A 16705-nucleotide genomic window follows, 5' to 3' on the forward strand; every position below is an offset into this window, starting at 1 on the left:
AAAGAGAATGGAACTACTTCCCAGAAATTCTGATATTAGTTGCAAATGACTACTAGCAGTGGCTTTATCTCTAATCACACCTTCCACTATTTAAAGAAAAATACTACCATCAAAACAATGTTCATAGATGTGGGTATGTAGGCATCTTACAATAAGTTTTAAAAATTTGATTACTTTTTTTTTTCCTTTGCAATAATCTCACTGATAAAAGTCGTTGATAGCAATCAGTAAAAAAACCATGGTATCTTACGAAATCAAATCCAATTTTGGCTCAGGCTATGGCTTGTTAATTGTTTGGTTGTTTCTTTGAGGGCTTCTTAGGCAATATTTGCACAGTTCTTTGCATAGGGTTCATCCATCTTTAGGGTTCCTAGTTATGGTGATACAACTAAGAAATAAGCATTAATCACACCAGTGTCTCCTAGAAGTTTCTGGGTTGTTGAAAATTTCTTAGGCATAGCACCAGAGTATTAATATTTCAAACCATCTCCTGAAAAATACTGCTTTCTGCCAAATCTCATTGGTAGTTATATGTAAAACAGCTGCAGTGTGAGTGAAAATGAGTTTATGTAAAGTGTAGCTTAGTCTGGGTGTCATATCTGCATTCTTTGATATATTTACCCACATTTTAATTCTTACACCTACACAGGGATTGTAAAGCCACATATATTTCTGGGGAATAAATTTTTGAAAAAATAATATTTTATTGGATTTGTGGTTGGCTCACAGTTCTGATCAAATGTTTACTGAGACATAACACAATTTTTAATTGTGACTTAAAAAAAATCACATGTGACCTTTAAAGAAAGTGATCTCTGAACAAGGGGATTAACTGGTCAGAAAGCTGAGAAACACTTTTCATTTCAGACCTCTGCTCTCCTCGGGCACTGTCTGTGTGAACCTCACTAGAGAAGTATTGAGATTCAGCAGATCTCTGTCATTAATCTCACACAGGGCAGGCAGCCTCCTGCAGAGGCACTCACTGTTATTTTTTCTCCATTTTTAATCATTTAGGATGCTGTTAAACGTCAGGAAATTCAAGTAGTACAGTTAATGCTGATAAAGACACAAACTGCCTATCAACCCTGAAAGCAGCATATAAATAATTTGACTGCTTCAGGTAGAAAAAAAAAGTCCCACAAAAACCCCAGACCACCTAAAATAAATACATTCATATATGTAAAAAGCAAGTGCATTAGAAGGCCACTTCTGGGTTTTAGCTAGGGCTGACTGGCAGCTTGAAATGGGCAGCCTTTCTCCAGATGACAGGGATCATATTAAATTAAACTGGATTTCATTGCAGAACATGGTTTCAGGGGCCTATGGTAGCCTGTCACTAATATCCTGCCACTAAACTGAATGACAAGTTTGCTTTTATTCCCTTTTATATGATGGAAGAATTAATCCCACTTCTGGTTACTGTCAGATCATTTCTATCAAGAAGAAGCATAGTCCCACAGGTAAAGTCCCCAGAAAGAATTATTTGGGGGGAGTATTTGGAATGAATGAGATTACACCAAGACAAAAGTATTTTAAAAAATTTTTATGAAGAAAGATTCATGTCCCATTATGAGATACTATTTTACCATGTGCTATTTAAAATAAAACTAATTAAATCCACCAGCTGGTTCTTTATAGACAGAGAATAGGATGGAAACCTTTTAAATAGTGTGAACACCATTCCTGGCCAAGTAGAATACACACTCTTTTCCCTGGTGACTGGTTAAATCCACTTGTGTCTAGGATGGTCATATTTGCCCTGGGGGGTTGTCCTGGGAAAGAGTGAACCTTTTCTTTCTGCTCTCATAGGTGGCCCCTGTGCTGACTCAGAGAGCTGTGGCATGTCAGAGACAGCTTGGCTCTGTTTAACACAATTTTTAGCCAAGGACCCACCTGGGCATCAGTCCCTCAGTCAAACTCCCCATGCAACAGTGCCAGAGCTCCTTCTAGAGCAGATGTTTTTGGGTATTCCTTTTACAGAGATTAATATCCATTGCTGCACAGAGTAGGGTATGATAATGGTCCTCTTCATATTATTCCATTGCCTGTTCTACTCAGTGGTTCTGCTAAGCCCACACTAAGGACTCCTTCCTTATGTTTTAGCACTCTGATAACCACTTTTAAGGGCTCTTTTCCATGAGTGTGTGTCTCTGCTGAGGTGGGGACAGAAACATAGGACCAGCCTTGGCCATATCTGATTGTGGCACAGCACAGGGGATTCTGGGTTTCCTGAGAAAAAAGGATCATATACAGAGTAAAAGATTGATAGCTACAGAAGTGGCCACATACAAAACTCTGTTCTTTCTAAGTGAAGCCATCTCTAAGATCATCAAGTAATTGTTATTTTTTCCAAGGAACTTTGCCCTTCATTTTATCTGTATTTTATTTCCTTGCATTTGAATCCCTCCTATCCCCTATAAGTGCCTGCTCTTTCAGTGAGAATTTGTCACCTTACAGTTCTACATATGAAGTTATCAATTAAGGCAGATGATAAAGGGCTAGGAAAAAGGGGTCCCACTGGAGCAAATGTTTCTTCATCTGACCACCTTCATGTCTCCCATAGTGTTGTTTCAAACTATAAGGAAGTCAGGACCAGAATGCTCAGTCTAAACAGATTTTGGTGAGTCATTCTTCTCTCTGAGGAGTCGGCCTTGCCCAGTTCTCATCTCTGACTCACTGTAGCTGTAAATGGTGGGGCATGTATTTTTCAAAGGGCACTTACTAAAAACCTCTTCAGAACAAGTTCATCTAGTTTTATCAATAATTTCTCTATAAAAAATATTTTCTGCTCTTCTAAATGCTGATTCCTGGCATTGGAAAATTCTTTGGGGATGGACCGCAGTCACAGAAATGTTAGAAGTGTACAAATACCCCTTAAATAACACTTATTTATGTAATCCTTTTATGTATATAAAAATAGATTTTACTGACTCAGTTAAAACTATGAATTGGGATATAGAGGAAAATCACATTTTCTACTTGTGGTTGAACCAGAGGTGTCCACTGTTAAAGGTATTGCACCATCTGGATTTAATGAAAACCCTTGTATTTGATGAATTAATCTTTTTTCAAAATTTGCTCATTCTATTTCTAATTATATCAGCATGTGAAAATGGGATAAACTTTTGCTGTCTTGATGCAGCCAGAACGTATTTTGTCCCTGGAAACTGTGTGCCTTGGCTATAGGAGAAAGTTTAATAGATAAAGACACTGAATTATATGCATAGTGTCAGGTCACATAGATCACTATGTAACCTCTATGTTTTGCTATGGCTATTCAACTAGCAAAATAAAAAAGACCCACAGAGTCTTGTTTTTCTACGCTACTATTTTAGGAACTCATAACCACTCAAAAATTTTTCCTTTGGAGTGGAGTTCCCTACCTTCATTCTGAACTCATGTGTGATTTCTGAAGAGCAAATTCAATAAAAAAAGCTAAAAGCTAAAAGCTAAAAGCTAAAGCAATAGCTATTGTTTTAATTCTAAAATAAAATTTTAGAATTGAAAGACAAGGAATGGTATGTTTATTACCTTGCACTCATAAAGCCTGTGCTCCAGATGTTTTAAAACACGACATTGAGCAGGCAAAATCTGACTTGCAAATTGAGCATTAAGATCCAGACTTTGTTGCTTGGACCTAACTCCAGTTAGTAAAAGAACGGCAATATCATGTCAGTAGTATACTATATCTACTTTTCATGGATAGATCTTTTTCCTGTTTTATGGATGATGGCTCCAAAAGTGGAGAAGTTTAGTCTATTCTCCGGACTAGTTGCAAAGCTCCAGTTCTCTGAATTTCAGTTCAGTGCTCTGTATTCCACTCTGATAGAGCTATGACATTCAAACTAAGTGCTTGTGTGTTCAGGTAGCATTGGAAAAGTCTGAATTGATCATGAAGTAGGCATTTATACTTTATCAGCTGGTAAAGTGTTGCCTTCCTTCCAGAACAAAGTTAGCATATATCTGTTATCACAGCTGCTGCATGTGAAGCACAAATCACTATATGCCACAGAGGTCGAGCACATAGGCAAATCATGCAAAGCCCATTTCTGTAGGGCACAGAACAGCAAAACAGCTTGTTTTCTTCAGTATTGCATGGCCAGCAGCCTTAAACCATACAGAGAAGCTGCCAAAGATTGTTTGATAAAGTTTGCAGCAAAGAATCACTAAGTGGCATTCTTTGTTTGCCCTCAGGAGAATGACGCATGCTGCAGCAAAATTAAATTCAGGCTGTGCCTCATACTACAAAGTTTGCAATAAGGAAGCAGCTCGTTTCATTTTAAGCAGTTTCCATAATGATTTGTGAGTAAAAGATAGAATATTGATGAGGAAAAAGATAATATGACCATTGAAACTGAGGTTCTGCATGCTACAGCTAAAGATCCTCTTTAAATAGTTTCTGCACTATTACATTGTTTTTTGAAAATTTTTGTATCTTTTTAGAAATATATCCGCTCTTTATCTGGGATTTCTAGGAATGTAAGCCTGTATAACATTCCAAAATTCTATCTGAGGCTTCAGTATATGTCCCTTAAAATTATTGCTGCAATATATACATTGAAACTAACAACAAATGACTGTTTTCCACAGAAATATTCAGTAAGAATCACAGAGAAAACTCAATACAACATGTTATGAAAGATCTTGATTCAGACTAGCAGGACTTAATATAGTGTTTAGTGTAACCAGTTTGTTCTGTCAATCACATCACAGAAGGAAGGCCAGCCTTATTTAGCTGGAGTTCTTGTTTTATTGCTATGAATATATAGCTTGGCTCAAAAAAACCTCTGTAAAATCTGTATCTATCTGCAAAGACGATTATTATTATTATTATTATTATTATTATTATTCACTATGTGTATAAATCACCTCTCATTTGTGATTCTCAAAGAATTACACAACAGTAGGAATTTTTATTAGAGCTGATTGGCAAGACATTGGGGGTTTTACTGACTTTGAAGGTCTTTGAAGGGCAAGTTTTGCCTATGTTAATTTAAAAAAAAAAAAAGTTCTGGCATACTTAGAATAAGAAGTGTTGTTGGGGTTTTGTGTTGTTACTTTGAATTATATATCCATTTCTATTTCTTTCTTATATTTTATATAAAAAACACCAATGAAAATGATGGAATGTGGGGTTTATTCCCTTTTAAAAAAATTGTCCTTGTGTAGAATTTTGAAAATGTTGAAGGGCTTCTTCCCACCTTGAAATACCATCATTTTTTGTTAGGCAAAGTTCTGTTTTCCACCTAGGTCTAGTCTTCATTACACACTTGCAATTGCTGTCTTGCTCTGATAGCTGCCAAATGGGGAAACCTGTGAAAGGGTCTGGCCAACATGACAATAGCTGCTGGTAAAGCAGGACACCCCTCGACTCCAAAGCCACTTCTCTAAGTACCAGAGTTGAGTACAGAGGTCAGGTCAGCTTAGCCCACATTCTCTTTTAGCGCAGGGTATGTAGCGATAGGACAACGGGGAATGGCTTCAAACGGACAGAGGGTAGGTTTAGATTAGATATTATGAAGAAACTCTTTATTATGAGGGTAGTGAGGCATTGGCACAGGTTGCCCAGAGATGCTGTGGCTGCCCCATCCTGGGAAATGCTGAAGGCCAGGTTGGATAGGGCTTTGAGTAACCCGGTCTAGTGGGAGGTGTTCCTGCTCATGGCAGGGGTGTTTGAACTAGATGACCTTTAAGGGCCGTTCCAATTCAAATGATTCTTTGATTCCGTGATTCTGTGAAAAGTATTTTGTGCTGGTAAACAAAGAAAGAATGTCAGGACCTCTGAATGGTGTGCAGCAGGGGCTCAGTATTCCCTTCTGCCATGTATGTTCCATGTCCCCTGGGTGCACTACGTAAAATGCAACCTTATCCCTATGTATCAGTCATGAAACATTGCTGCCATTTACCAGTGTAAGATCATCATTTTGTGCTTCAATTGCACAATGTGAAGTGGATGTTCTGGGTCTTCCTTTTCCCTGCCAATTTTTTTGCCTTGTCTGTTTAGCCCTTAAGTTCATTGCTTTCTGAAACAAAGCTGATGTTTTGTTATGTGCATGTTTGTTCTGCACAGCAGGGACTTGCATATGAGTTGGAGCTGAAGAAATAAATAGCATAATATAAATAAAATCCAGCATCAGCTGATGTATCAAAGGCAGATAAATAAAATGAGCAAAAGACAAATGTGTGCTTGGAAGCAGTGCCTTAGATAAACCTTTTGCTTTAGACTTATGGTGTTTTTTGTGATACAGCACCATGCCCTTAATTACCTTTTGAAGCCAGCAATGAGCTCTCTTTTCTTTTTTGTTCTGCTCAGAGATTAATGTGGGATTTCACCCTTGCATGAATATTTTTACTTTGTTGAGTTAAACTTTTGTTTGCCTGATAAGTTCAACTGACCAAACTAAATTAGCTGCTCTGAGAATACACTCAAAGCAAAGCATCTTTATATGGTTTCTCTCATAAAAGTTTAATGCAGTGTATGATTAGAAAAGGTTGAGTGCTTCCATTAATTCTGCAGTGTTTTCTCACCCATTTATTCTGATAAACCTAATATTTTGCTGACAGGATGAATCTAGGCTCATTTAAAGGTGTATGCAAATACATATTTATCATTGTACCCCAGAAACAACATCCCACAGGAAGGGAAACAAAGCAGGAGTTTTCATGAGACTCAACTGACATTTTCTGTCCTCTCAGAGCTTTAGAGATGATGGAGAACTCTGTGAGAATGTTAAAGTCTGGGAATCCCAGATATGTGGTTAATGGAGTTGAGTGATGTGCAGATCAGTAAGATGTCCCCGAGGAATTGGTGCCTCTCTGTTGCTGTTGCAGATCCCTTCCCTTAATAGCACAGCCTGGGCAGAAGCTGCAATGTTGCCATAGTCGTGTAGCAGCAGCAGTAGGACAAAATTTGTAAGAGTTAATACTGCTTGAGGCATCATTAATTCCTAATGGGTGTTGTGGAGAACAATATTATAGAGATCCTCTCCTGCTTGAAATCCCATGTAGTCTAATCCCTCGGTGTACTGGTAATAGTAGTGATGTAAAACTATGCATAGGTCTGTTATTACATCTTCTGCTTTGCTCTCTGTTTGTCTCTTTTTATTGAAAAGTTGGCTAAAATTAGGCTTTCTCAGGAATTTTCAGAAAGATTTTTACTTGAGATTACAACTTCAGGACTCTGAATATTATGTATATTTCTCCTGCACTTTGTGGTTATAGCTTCCAATAAATCTTGGAGAGTACTATATAATTTCTTACTGAAAGAATTTTAATACAGTTTCCAAACAGTATTGCTAACTTCAGAAAAAAACTAATGTGAAGCAAATAACTCTATAAATTTGTCTTACAACGCTCCCCCCCTCCCTTTTTTATTGTCAAGTTTCAATGCAAGATTTCACTGGAATGCACACATTTCCATATTTTGGTACACAAAATTGTCTTTACACAAAGTTGTCTTTAATACAGACACCCCCGATCATCTCAGGGAGATGATTTTGTAGTGCCTGTGGGGTGGCCTCATAATGTGTGTGTGTGTGTGTGTGTGTGAATTCTTGAGTCTTCTGAACCCAAGAGAACAGCAGCATTTTACCTCTCCTTAAAATGCTTCAGACTCCTTTGCAAAATTAACACTTCAGTGATTCCTGAGCAGGTAAATTGGCTGCTGCAGCAGTTCTTGGCAAGGTCAGCACTGCAGTGTGTTGTAGGTAATGGAAGGCAGCTCTTATAGCAAGTGTGTATCACTCTGCCTTGGAACTGTTCCCCTCTTCTGTGCTTGTGTATGGGGACAGGGGGTGGGTGTGGGTGTGCCTGCACTTTCATGAGGACCTTTTCCTCCTTAGCTTTAGTAAGTCCATCATTGGAATATGAATGTGTGGAAGTTAAAAGACTCTATGCCTTTAATAAAAATTCCTAATAATCAGGCACTAAACATATGTTTAAATTGTTTCAGTGCTCCTTAGTGCTTTCAAAGATGCCTATCCTACTCTCTGCATACATACAGGGGGACAAAGGATGCACAACTGGAGTTATCTGTCTTTTAAAATCTTGCCCATTTTTTTCCAGAAACAATAACTATATTGCAATATTGCTGCAACAAAATTCTGTTCCTTAGACATGCACCCAAATTTTCTGAAGGGCCAGAGAAAAAGGGAGCAAAGCTAAATAGCCAACTGTCTTCCTAAAAAAAAAGTTAGCAACATTTTCCTAGAAGAAGAGGAACATTAACCCACAGCTAGGTGTCCTAACAGCTAGCTGTGTCTGTGGATCGGGTCTGTGAATTTATTCCACTGCTTTTAATTTGTTGCAGAACATCCAGCATGTAGGCTATAATAATCTCTGCCATGATGCCACTGATATTCTTCAGGGATGTCAGAAATGGATTTGGCTCCACTGTTTCTTGGCCTTTTGTACTTTGTCAAAAAGATTTTCCATTGTCTGTTTCCCAAAACAGTTGTCTTTCCATAAAGGGCTATTCTGAGTCCAAGGGAGAGGGAACAGATGCCTCATCATCCACTCCAATTAAAGAATTTTCAGAGGGAAGGAAATCCTGCCATGGTGCCTGAGTCACAGAGCTAACATAAGGGACCAGGATATTGTTCCCATTGTTTGCTGAATTGATACTTCCTGATATAATTAAAATTTTATCACTTTCTCTGCTATTAGGAATGTGGAAAATTATTTGGGGTTCCTAGTTGCATTGTAATGGGCATCTTTTACTGAAATTTAGAATAGAACTTGGAGACACAAATACTCATTGACTTCCTGAACAATTTAACTGAAGCAAATTTTGTGCCACAGGTTTGTTTCTTTTTAATTTAAAAAAATGGAAAACAAAGAAAAAAAAATTCCTAAAGCTCTACTTGTCATTATAAAGAAAACCTTGAAAATATCTCCCAGGCTTGGTTATATGATGTTATTCAAGATCAGCTGTTTCTGAGTAACTCCATATATGGGTTTTCTTATTCCATAATTATCATGACTCTCATTTTTAGCTTAACTCCTTTTCAAAGTGCATTAAGTTGAGCAAGAGCATAGCAGTCTGGGAAGGGAAGTGAAATCGAAAAACAGCCTCCTGAAGAATGCCTTCCTGTCTTAGTAGTGTAGTCAGTTTACAGGATGCTTTGAAGAAAGAAGATGGGAAAGATCCTACCAAACCAACTACGAGCCCAAAGCGGTGACATTATTATCGTGGTTGCCATATAGAGCTGGTAATAAGCTACATATTTATTTTTTATAGTAAAAATCTACAAACGTGCAATATGGAACATAAAGCTTAGGTAGGAAATGCTTTAAACTGAAACACGTGTAGTGAGTCATCACCAGGGACAAGGGAAAAATTTTACCACTTGTTGATAGAAGGGGCTGTATGGTGGGTTGACCCTCCCTGGACTCCAGGTGCCCACCACAGCCACTCTGTCACTCCCCTCCTCAGCTGGACAGGGGAGAGAAAGCAGAATCAAAGGCTCGTGGGTTGAGGTAAGAAAAGGGAGAGATCACTCACCAATTACCGTCTGGGTCAAAGCAGACTCAAGTTGAGGAAATTAATCTAATTTATTGCCAATCAAATCAGAGTAGAACAATGAGAAATAAAACCAAATCTTCAAACACTTTCCCCCCACCCATCCCTGCTTCCCAGGTTAGCTTCGCTTCCGATTCTCTCTACCTCAACTCAGCTAGCAGTGCAGGTGGATGGGGAATGGGAGTTGTGGTCAGTTCATCACACATTATCCCTGCTACTCCTGCCAGGAGCCTACTTCAGCACAGGCTCTCCATGGGGTCACGGCCTCCTTCAGGCATCCACCTGCTCCAGTGTGGGATCCTCCAGGGGCTGCTGGTGGATATTTGCACCACCATGGACCTCCATGGGCTGCAGGGGCACAGCTGCCCCACCACGGTCTGCACCACGGGCTGCAGGGGAACCTCTGCTCTGGCACCTGAAGCACCTTCTCCCCCTCCATCTGCGCTGACCTTGATGGCTGCAGAGCTGTTGCTCTGGAATATTCTCACTCCTTTTTCTGGCTGCAATTGCACAGTAACTTTTCCCCTTCTTAAATTTGTTATCCCAGAGGTGCCACCACCATTGCTGATGGGCTCTGCCTTGGCCAGCAGTGGGCCCATCTTGGAGCCGGCTGGCATTGACTCTGTTGGACATGGGGGAAGCTTCCGGCAATTTCTCACAGAAGTCACCTCTGTAGCCCCCAAAAACTGGCCACACAAACCCAATACAAGCTGTTAGTCAGCCAGTCAAGCATGGGACATGATACCTCATCTAGCAAAGAGGTATTTTTCAACTCCAAGGGAGCCAAACAGTGTTTATTTTACAAAGTGGAAATGGTCAGCTGATAAAGTGGATAAGGTGGAAAAAAATTGGCTTATGAACCCTGGCTGGATTTTATATGGGAGGTGGCTTATAGAGTGTATTATACTTTTTAATGATGTTACCTGAGGCATGTGTGTCACTGAAACAGGGAACCTCTTGTAAGAAAAACCTGCAAAATATTCAACTGTACAATGAAAAAAAAAAAGAGGTGTAAGTAGAAAGATGCTTTTTTGTGCATCTTTAACTTGTTTTGTACTAAAGTGATTCTGAAGTATCTGGGTAATAAGAAGCCACTCCATATCCAGATATGTGGTGTCTCTAAAGCTATCACACCTAACCTGGGGCATCACAGTTGTTGGAGTGAGTGCCTGTGTGTTTTGCAGTGCATCCAAAGGGCAGCAGTTGCCCTATCCAGGTTGAGAGCATGATTCTGGGATTTAGAGAAGAAGAATGGTTTTCTGGTGATGTGTTAGAGTTGATGGCAGAACTCACTGACTATCAGAAAAATACCTTGGACTCTGGCTGGCCCAAGGAGAGTTCATTACAGTCAGCAACTGCTGTTGGCTGGCACAAACTGCAATTTCAGCATCTCTAGTTTGCTGGAGCAGTAAAAAATGTAAGTATTACAAGGCATAAAATACAGATTCCACCCCACAATATACAGGCCACACAAGAGTGGTTATAGGGAAACACTTAACCCCCAACACACATGACAGAGGTATGTATAGCACAGGGAGACTTTCAGAGTCTGCCTCAGGGACTTTGTCAAGTCTTTGGAGACTCTGTGGTGATTTTCATGGGTTGGAGAAATTTTTTGCTGAAGTGTTGAATATAATCAAAAGGATCTATCTTTTGTGGATATAACACAGTGAAAAAACACTGACCCTTGTTTTATGACACTCTGTACTTCCTCTTTATGCATGAAACATAAAAGAAGAAAACATTGCTTAGAAGTGAGGAGTTTCATACAGGAGGAAGCTTTATTTTTGTGTCAGTTTGTTATTGTTTAGCATATTTTGAATTGTTTACCTTTTGCTACTTTCTTTCAGTTGCCTGGAAACATTTAGTAAGTTGTTAGCACCACAGCATCAGCTGATTTAAGATTCAACTACAATGAGCTTAACACATAAGTTCATAATCTGTTTTTCAAAACACCCCAAGAATACTGAATTAAAGGACTTTATTCTTAGTCAGGTTTTGAGCAAGTAGGAATCAATTTTATCAGGACAACAGCATAGAATGTACTTTTACAGTTATATAAACTTCTTGTCCTGACCTTGTATGCATTGCTGAGTCAAAATTTCTCACCAAAACCACTATCCCTTTCTCTGAGAACCAGACTGATGATGTTGCATGTGTTACAAGTCACTAATCCAATATAGTTTAGGGTTTTTTTAATTGCTCTTTCAACTTTCTATACTGATTTTAATCTCAGAAAGCTGAGAAATCTATGTGATACCAGGACTTTGACTCTACAAGGTTTTGAACATCTCCCTGAAACCTGCTGTTGACTCCCATCAGAGTTTATGAAAGTGTTCGATCAGCATTGGTATTTCTGCTACACTTATACTATAAGAAGTATAGCAGACAATGGTGTACCTTCACACTGAAATCATCCAGTGTGAAGTTGCACTACGTTGGACACATCTGCAAAGAGTTCACATCTGGCATTCTAGAGTAAATATCCCAGCAGCACTTTTAAATGTCTGTTATATGAAATTGTTGCCAGGGTAATTCATGTTAGTGATCAGTCTCAGTTAATACCTAACTGTAAATGTTTATTTTACTTATGGGACTTTTCGAAATATATTGATATCTCTCCTCTAAATATATACCACTGCTCATAGGTGAAAAAATATTAAAAGGTTCACAGTATCATAGAATCCACACTGTTCAGTTTTAAGTAGTTTTGTTTTAGAGTATTTAGTGCTTAACATCCCAACTATATTGTAACCCATAAACCTTCACTACTTTTTCTGCAGTGGTATTTCCTTAACTAAATGAGCTACCAGAATTAGCTTCCTAAAAGTTCAAGTTGAACAAGCAAGCTATCCAGCAGTTGCCCTGATACATGTTAATTGGTTGAGATGGAAAGCACGGCTGAGAACTCTCTGACATCTCATTTTAAACACAGTACTATGTGTATTTTATGTCTGAGTTCATCTGAGACCCCTCTCCTCTCAGTCCTGGGCATGATGATATACATAGACTGTACCTCATTTTGAATTTACAGTAAAATCTTGGAATAAACAGAAAAGCAACATGCAGTAAAGGGGAACAAAGAAGCAATAGCAAGGAAAAGACTGATGGCAACCATTGTGAAAGAGCCTGCATTCTGCATAATGGTACTATTCATATATATAAATCACGTGCTTATGTGTTTTTCTGGATCTGGGCCTAACGGCACAACTGGATTTCTTTCAAGTGACAAGCGCAAGAAAAAGCAGAGCACAAATATATATTCCTCTGGTGGAAGGTGTAGTTCAGGCCCACAAATTAGAAAGTTAAGGCCTGTAAAGGAAAGCTGCAAAAGACCTGGAAAAGAAGAGAGCAGAATATGATTTTGCTCTGTGGTGTTTTAGTGTTAGTATTTAAAACTGAAGATGCTTATTTGGTGAGTTTGAAGGTTCATTTTCCACCTTCCATTAATCTTCGGTTGTAATTTAAGAGAATGGGACTGGATGTGGACTGAAGTCCTTCTGAGGTAAAGAACAAGGCTATACTTTGGTCTCTGAGGAGGCTGCCTACTGTTTTAGTGCAGGGTAGGGTTTTGAAAGCTTTTGTAAGAGTGCATTATGAAATGCTGAATTGGTATTGGATGGCGATTGTGAAAGATATCAAGGGGGTGGTAACAGATTGGTGAATATCCTGAGTGCTGTGCAGTGTAGAACTAAAGTACAGGTAGGTCACAGCGGATTCCCTTCAGATCTGGCCAGTGTTATATGCAGAAGACAGAATACAGCTTGTTCATTTGCCAGATCAGAGATCCTGCTGCCATGCTTAATCTGTTCTTTTGTCAGATAGCCAGTTGGCAGTCTAAACTCTGATTCATATATATTCTTATTGTTAATGTTTGCATGTTGCATAGTAAAAGTATAATAGGTGTGGAAATAAAATTGCAGCTTGGTCAGCTTCATTTTAAAGCAGATCATTCATTTGAGTGGAAAATTAGTGGCTATTCTACACTCTGTTTTCCTCTACATAGATATACACAGAAATAGAAAAAGATTTTATTAATTGATGATGGTACGTTAATGTCATCTAAAGATGTAGTTAAACAGGAAGATAATTGGATTAATGCATAAAATACAATATTTCAGCCCAACAGATCTAACAAATGTGACGCTATGCCTTATCTAATGTGTGTGAAATCTCACATAAGATTAGAGAACACAGGGCCTTATATTGCAGAATCTTCCATTCCTGCCTCAACCACACAGCCATAATCATAAGTATTCATGACAAAAATCAGTGATCTTAGTTTTCCTGACGGCTTTTGTTCACTGTTCCTAGGAACTGTTTTCTATCTTTTCTCAAGAGGGTATTTAGAATTTAAGCTCCCTCTCTCTACTTGTTTATTATGTACAGTGCTGTTCATTTGCCAAATGACCATGGTGCCAAGTTCCAGCTTGGCATTTGTGGAACATTTTCCTTTCAGTCCCTTGAGAATACATGCTTTGGCCTTTCCAAAACCAGCAAATTCTCAACACTAATGAAGTGTTGTGGTCTAGGCTGAAATGGACAGAAAAGTTACCAGCATCTGTCTCAGATTTGTGGCTACAACACAACACAAATTATAGAGTTATTGATGATAGCTTTTGACAGAAAAAAAAATGGAGACTTTTTTTTTTTTGATTCTGAATTTGAATAAAATATCTCTAGTGGCACGGGTAGAGCATTAAAGTCTTTTAGTACATATTATATCCTATTGGAGACTGTTAAAAGAAAAAAACCACTGTGCAGCAGCAGGCCAGACTTGTGAAGGATTGTGTAATTCTGCTCCAGTAAAATTGGCCTTTTACAATTCATTATATCGTAAGTCAATATAAAGTCAAGAGACCTCATTTACAAACTGGGAATCCCCAGCATAGTCACTTTCCAAACAGGGTACCTGATCAAAAGCACTTCCTATCAATTCTGGTGTTTGTCAGTTCCTTAAAACCTTTTATTCTGCTACCTGTAGGCAAACTGAGAACAACCACCATCATTGAGAAAATATTGATTTTTCTAGGATATCCTGTGTTTGTTCTACAAATAGAAAATAGACTCAGAATACAGTTTATGTCATGATGAGAAGAAAATGTTTTGATTAAGTCTGGAATCTGTGTTCTCTTAACCCTTCAGTGCTCAATTTTTACAGTTTAAAAGAAATAATATGATACTCTTCTTTAAAACACAACAATAGCTCATGTTGTGCTTTGTTAAATCTGGCCAGTATTCTTCCATTAAAAAATGAGAAGATGAATAAGCATACAGGGCTTAATCAGACAGAGACTTTAAATGTATTAATTCATCTTAATGTGCCTAGCTTCTGCATATCCTCCTTTGGAACAGAATTGTTAGTCTACTAGGTCTCTGAGGACTAGCTTTTTACATGTGCGCTGGCAAGTGAATCCCATTCCTTTGTAAATGAGTAATAGGGAGAGACAGGGCAACAAGAGCCACAACCAATCTCTGTTAGGATTAGACAACCTTGTAGCTGCTCAGTAAGAAGTGAAAACTGGTTAGTTGGAGCCTGAATAGGCAGAACAAGGAGCTGTTGCTGAGCTGCTCATGTGTGACATCTTTGGAATAGAGGGGGTAGGGGCAGGCAGCTGATTTTGTTGGAAGTGTTTTTCAGTAGTAAGTGTGGGACTGTCATCTTAATTCCATGTCTATTGGACTGTCCCAGTCTGCGTCCAGCTCACTTTGACCCATCTTTCTCATCTGCATCTGGCTTATCCAGATTCACAGCATCACATCCCTGGAAGAGTCTGGTACAGTAAAAAGGCAAACTCACATATGCCAGTACAGCTGAGCTGCTCATTCTTCTGTGCATTCACAGGGTCTTCAGCAGTTGCTTCACTGAAGAGCCCATGTTTAGTCCTTTAGTTCCCCTGAAGAACTATGAGATAGTGCTACAACAAATAAAGAAGGTGGGGGTACTTTAGTCACAATATCCAGCCAAAAAGAAAGAATGGGGTTCTCATGCAAGGGTCTGACTCCACTACCCCAACACAAAGTCTTTGGTATGATCCCAGTGCCCTTCTCTAGTCCGGAAACAGGCTTGAGTTTCAGATGCAGCACAATCACTTGAGCAGTCTTGGACTGCATCTTACAACACTGTCCACAGTCTTCTGGATATTGCTAATTTATGTGATACAGAACAATGTTTGCCTCCTTACAGTATCACGGATTACCCTGAGAAGTGTCTTTAGCAACTGTCTGACAACTGACAGCTGCCTGTTGGGAGCGATGGGCTTCCATACTGCAGTGACCTCCTCTCTGAAGGTGACCTCTTGGGTGATATTTTAGCTCCTGCATCGATTTTACAAGCAAGATCCCCAATAATTACCTAGGCATTTGGGGTTTTTTCCTGAAAAATATGTGAAATGTTAAGTACTTCAGAGGCTTTCAATCCCTGCTTTCCTGCTGAGAAGAGATGGATTTTTTCTGGAGTTTTTTTCTGAAATTGGTGTAGAGTAGGAACATAGTTCTCAGTGGTGTTGTATCATATAACATTTGGCTAATGCTTTGGGGCTATTTCCGGTAACTGCAACAGGAATTACAGTGTCAGGATAAGTCTATTATATGTTCTAATAAAATAACTAGTAGTCTGATGCTGTCAACATGAATAACAGAGATTTGCAGTCTTTTACCTCATTTGTGATGCATATATTAAAGAATGAGCTCAGTGCTTAACAGAGATTACATGGGGACTATGAAATGTAGAAACTATAGTTGCAAAAAGCAGTTTTATTCAACAACAGGTTACTGTCATTTTACTGCATGCTTATGAAAAACTGGACTTTCTAGTTAAAACCAGACTCCATTAGCATGTAAATATTAGCCTATATAGAAATAGGGCATGTCAGTTAAAAAAAAGTGGAGAAACATTTATCAATTAATTTGAAATCCATATAATTTACACAGTTTCATGAAGCTGTCTGCAGTCTCTTCAGAAATACCTAATTTATAGAGGCCCCTGCACTTGGCAAACTATCCAATGAATAAGATAAAATGATCAAGATAATGAATAGCTGATGTATGGACAGTGCAAATGTGCTATTCCATCCATGATGGAAAAAGAAACGTGTTATTTAAGGCAGAGATGTATCAAATGAATAAACAAAAGAACGTAACATACTCATAGACACACATATGAGTGAGGACATTTAAAGACTT

The 16705-nt window shown here is 38.7% G+C and overlaps 1 protein-coding gene across 1 annotated transcript in view; it reads right to left on the reverse strand.

The window, feature by feature from the left end:
* The window catches only part of LOC135413170 (histone PARylation factor 1), a 67562-nt gene extending 52200 nt beyond the window's left edge, over positions 1-15362 (reverse strand). Inside the window, exon 1 of the mRNA XM_064652461.1 lies at positions 15321-15362. Coding sequence (XP_064508531.1) covers positions 15321-15359 — 39 coding nt within the window. The 5' untranslated portion in view covers positions 15360-15362. The remainder of the gene's footprint in view (positions 1-15320) is intronic.
* Positions 15363-16705: the final 1343 nt, after the last annotated feature.

The sequence above is a fragment of the Pseudopipra pipra genome, chromosome 4, assembly GCF_036250125.1.
Source record: "Pseudopipra pipra isolate bDixPip1 chromosome 4, bDixPip1.hap1, whole genome shotgun sequence".
Lineage (NCBI taxonomy): Eukaryota > Metazoa > Chordata > Aves > Passeriformes > Pipridae > Pseudopipra > Pseudopipra pipra.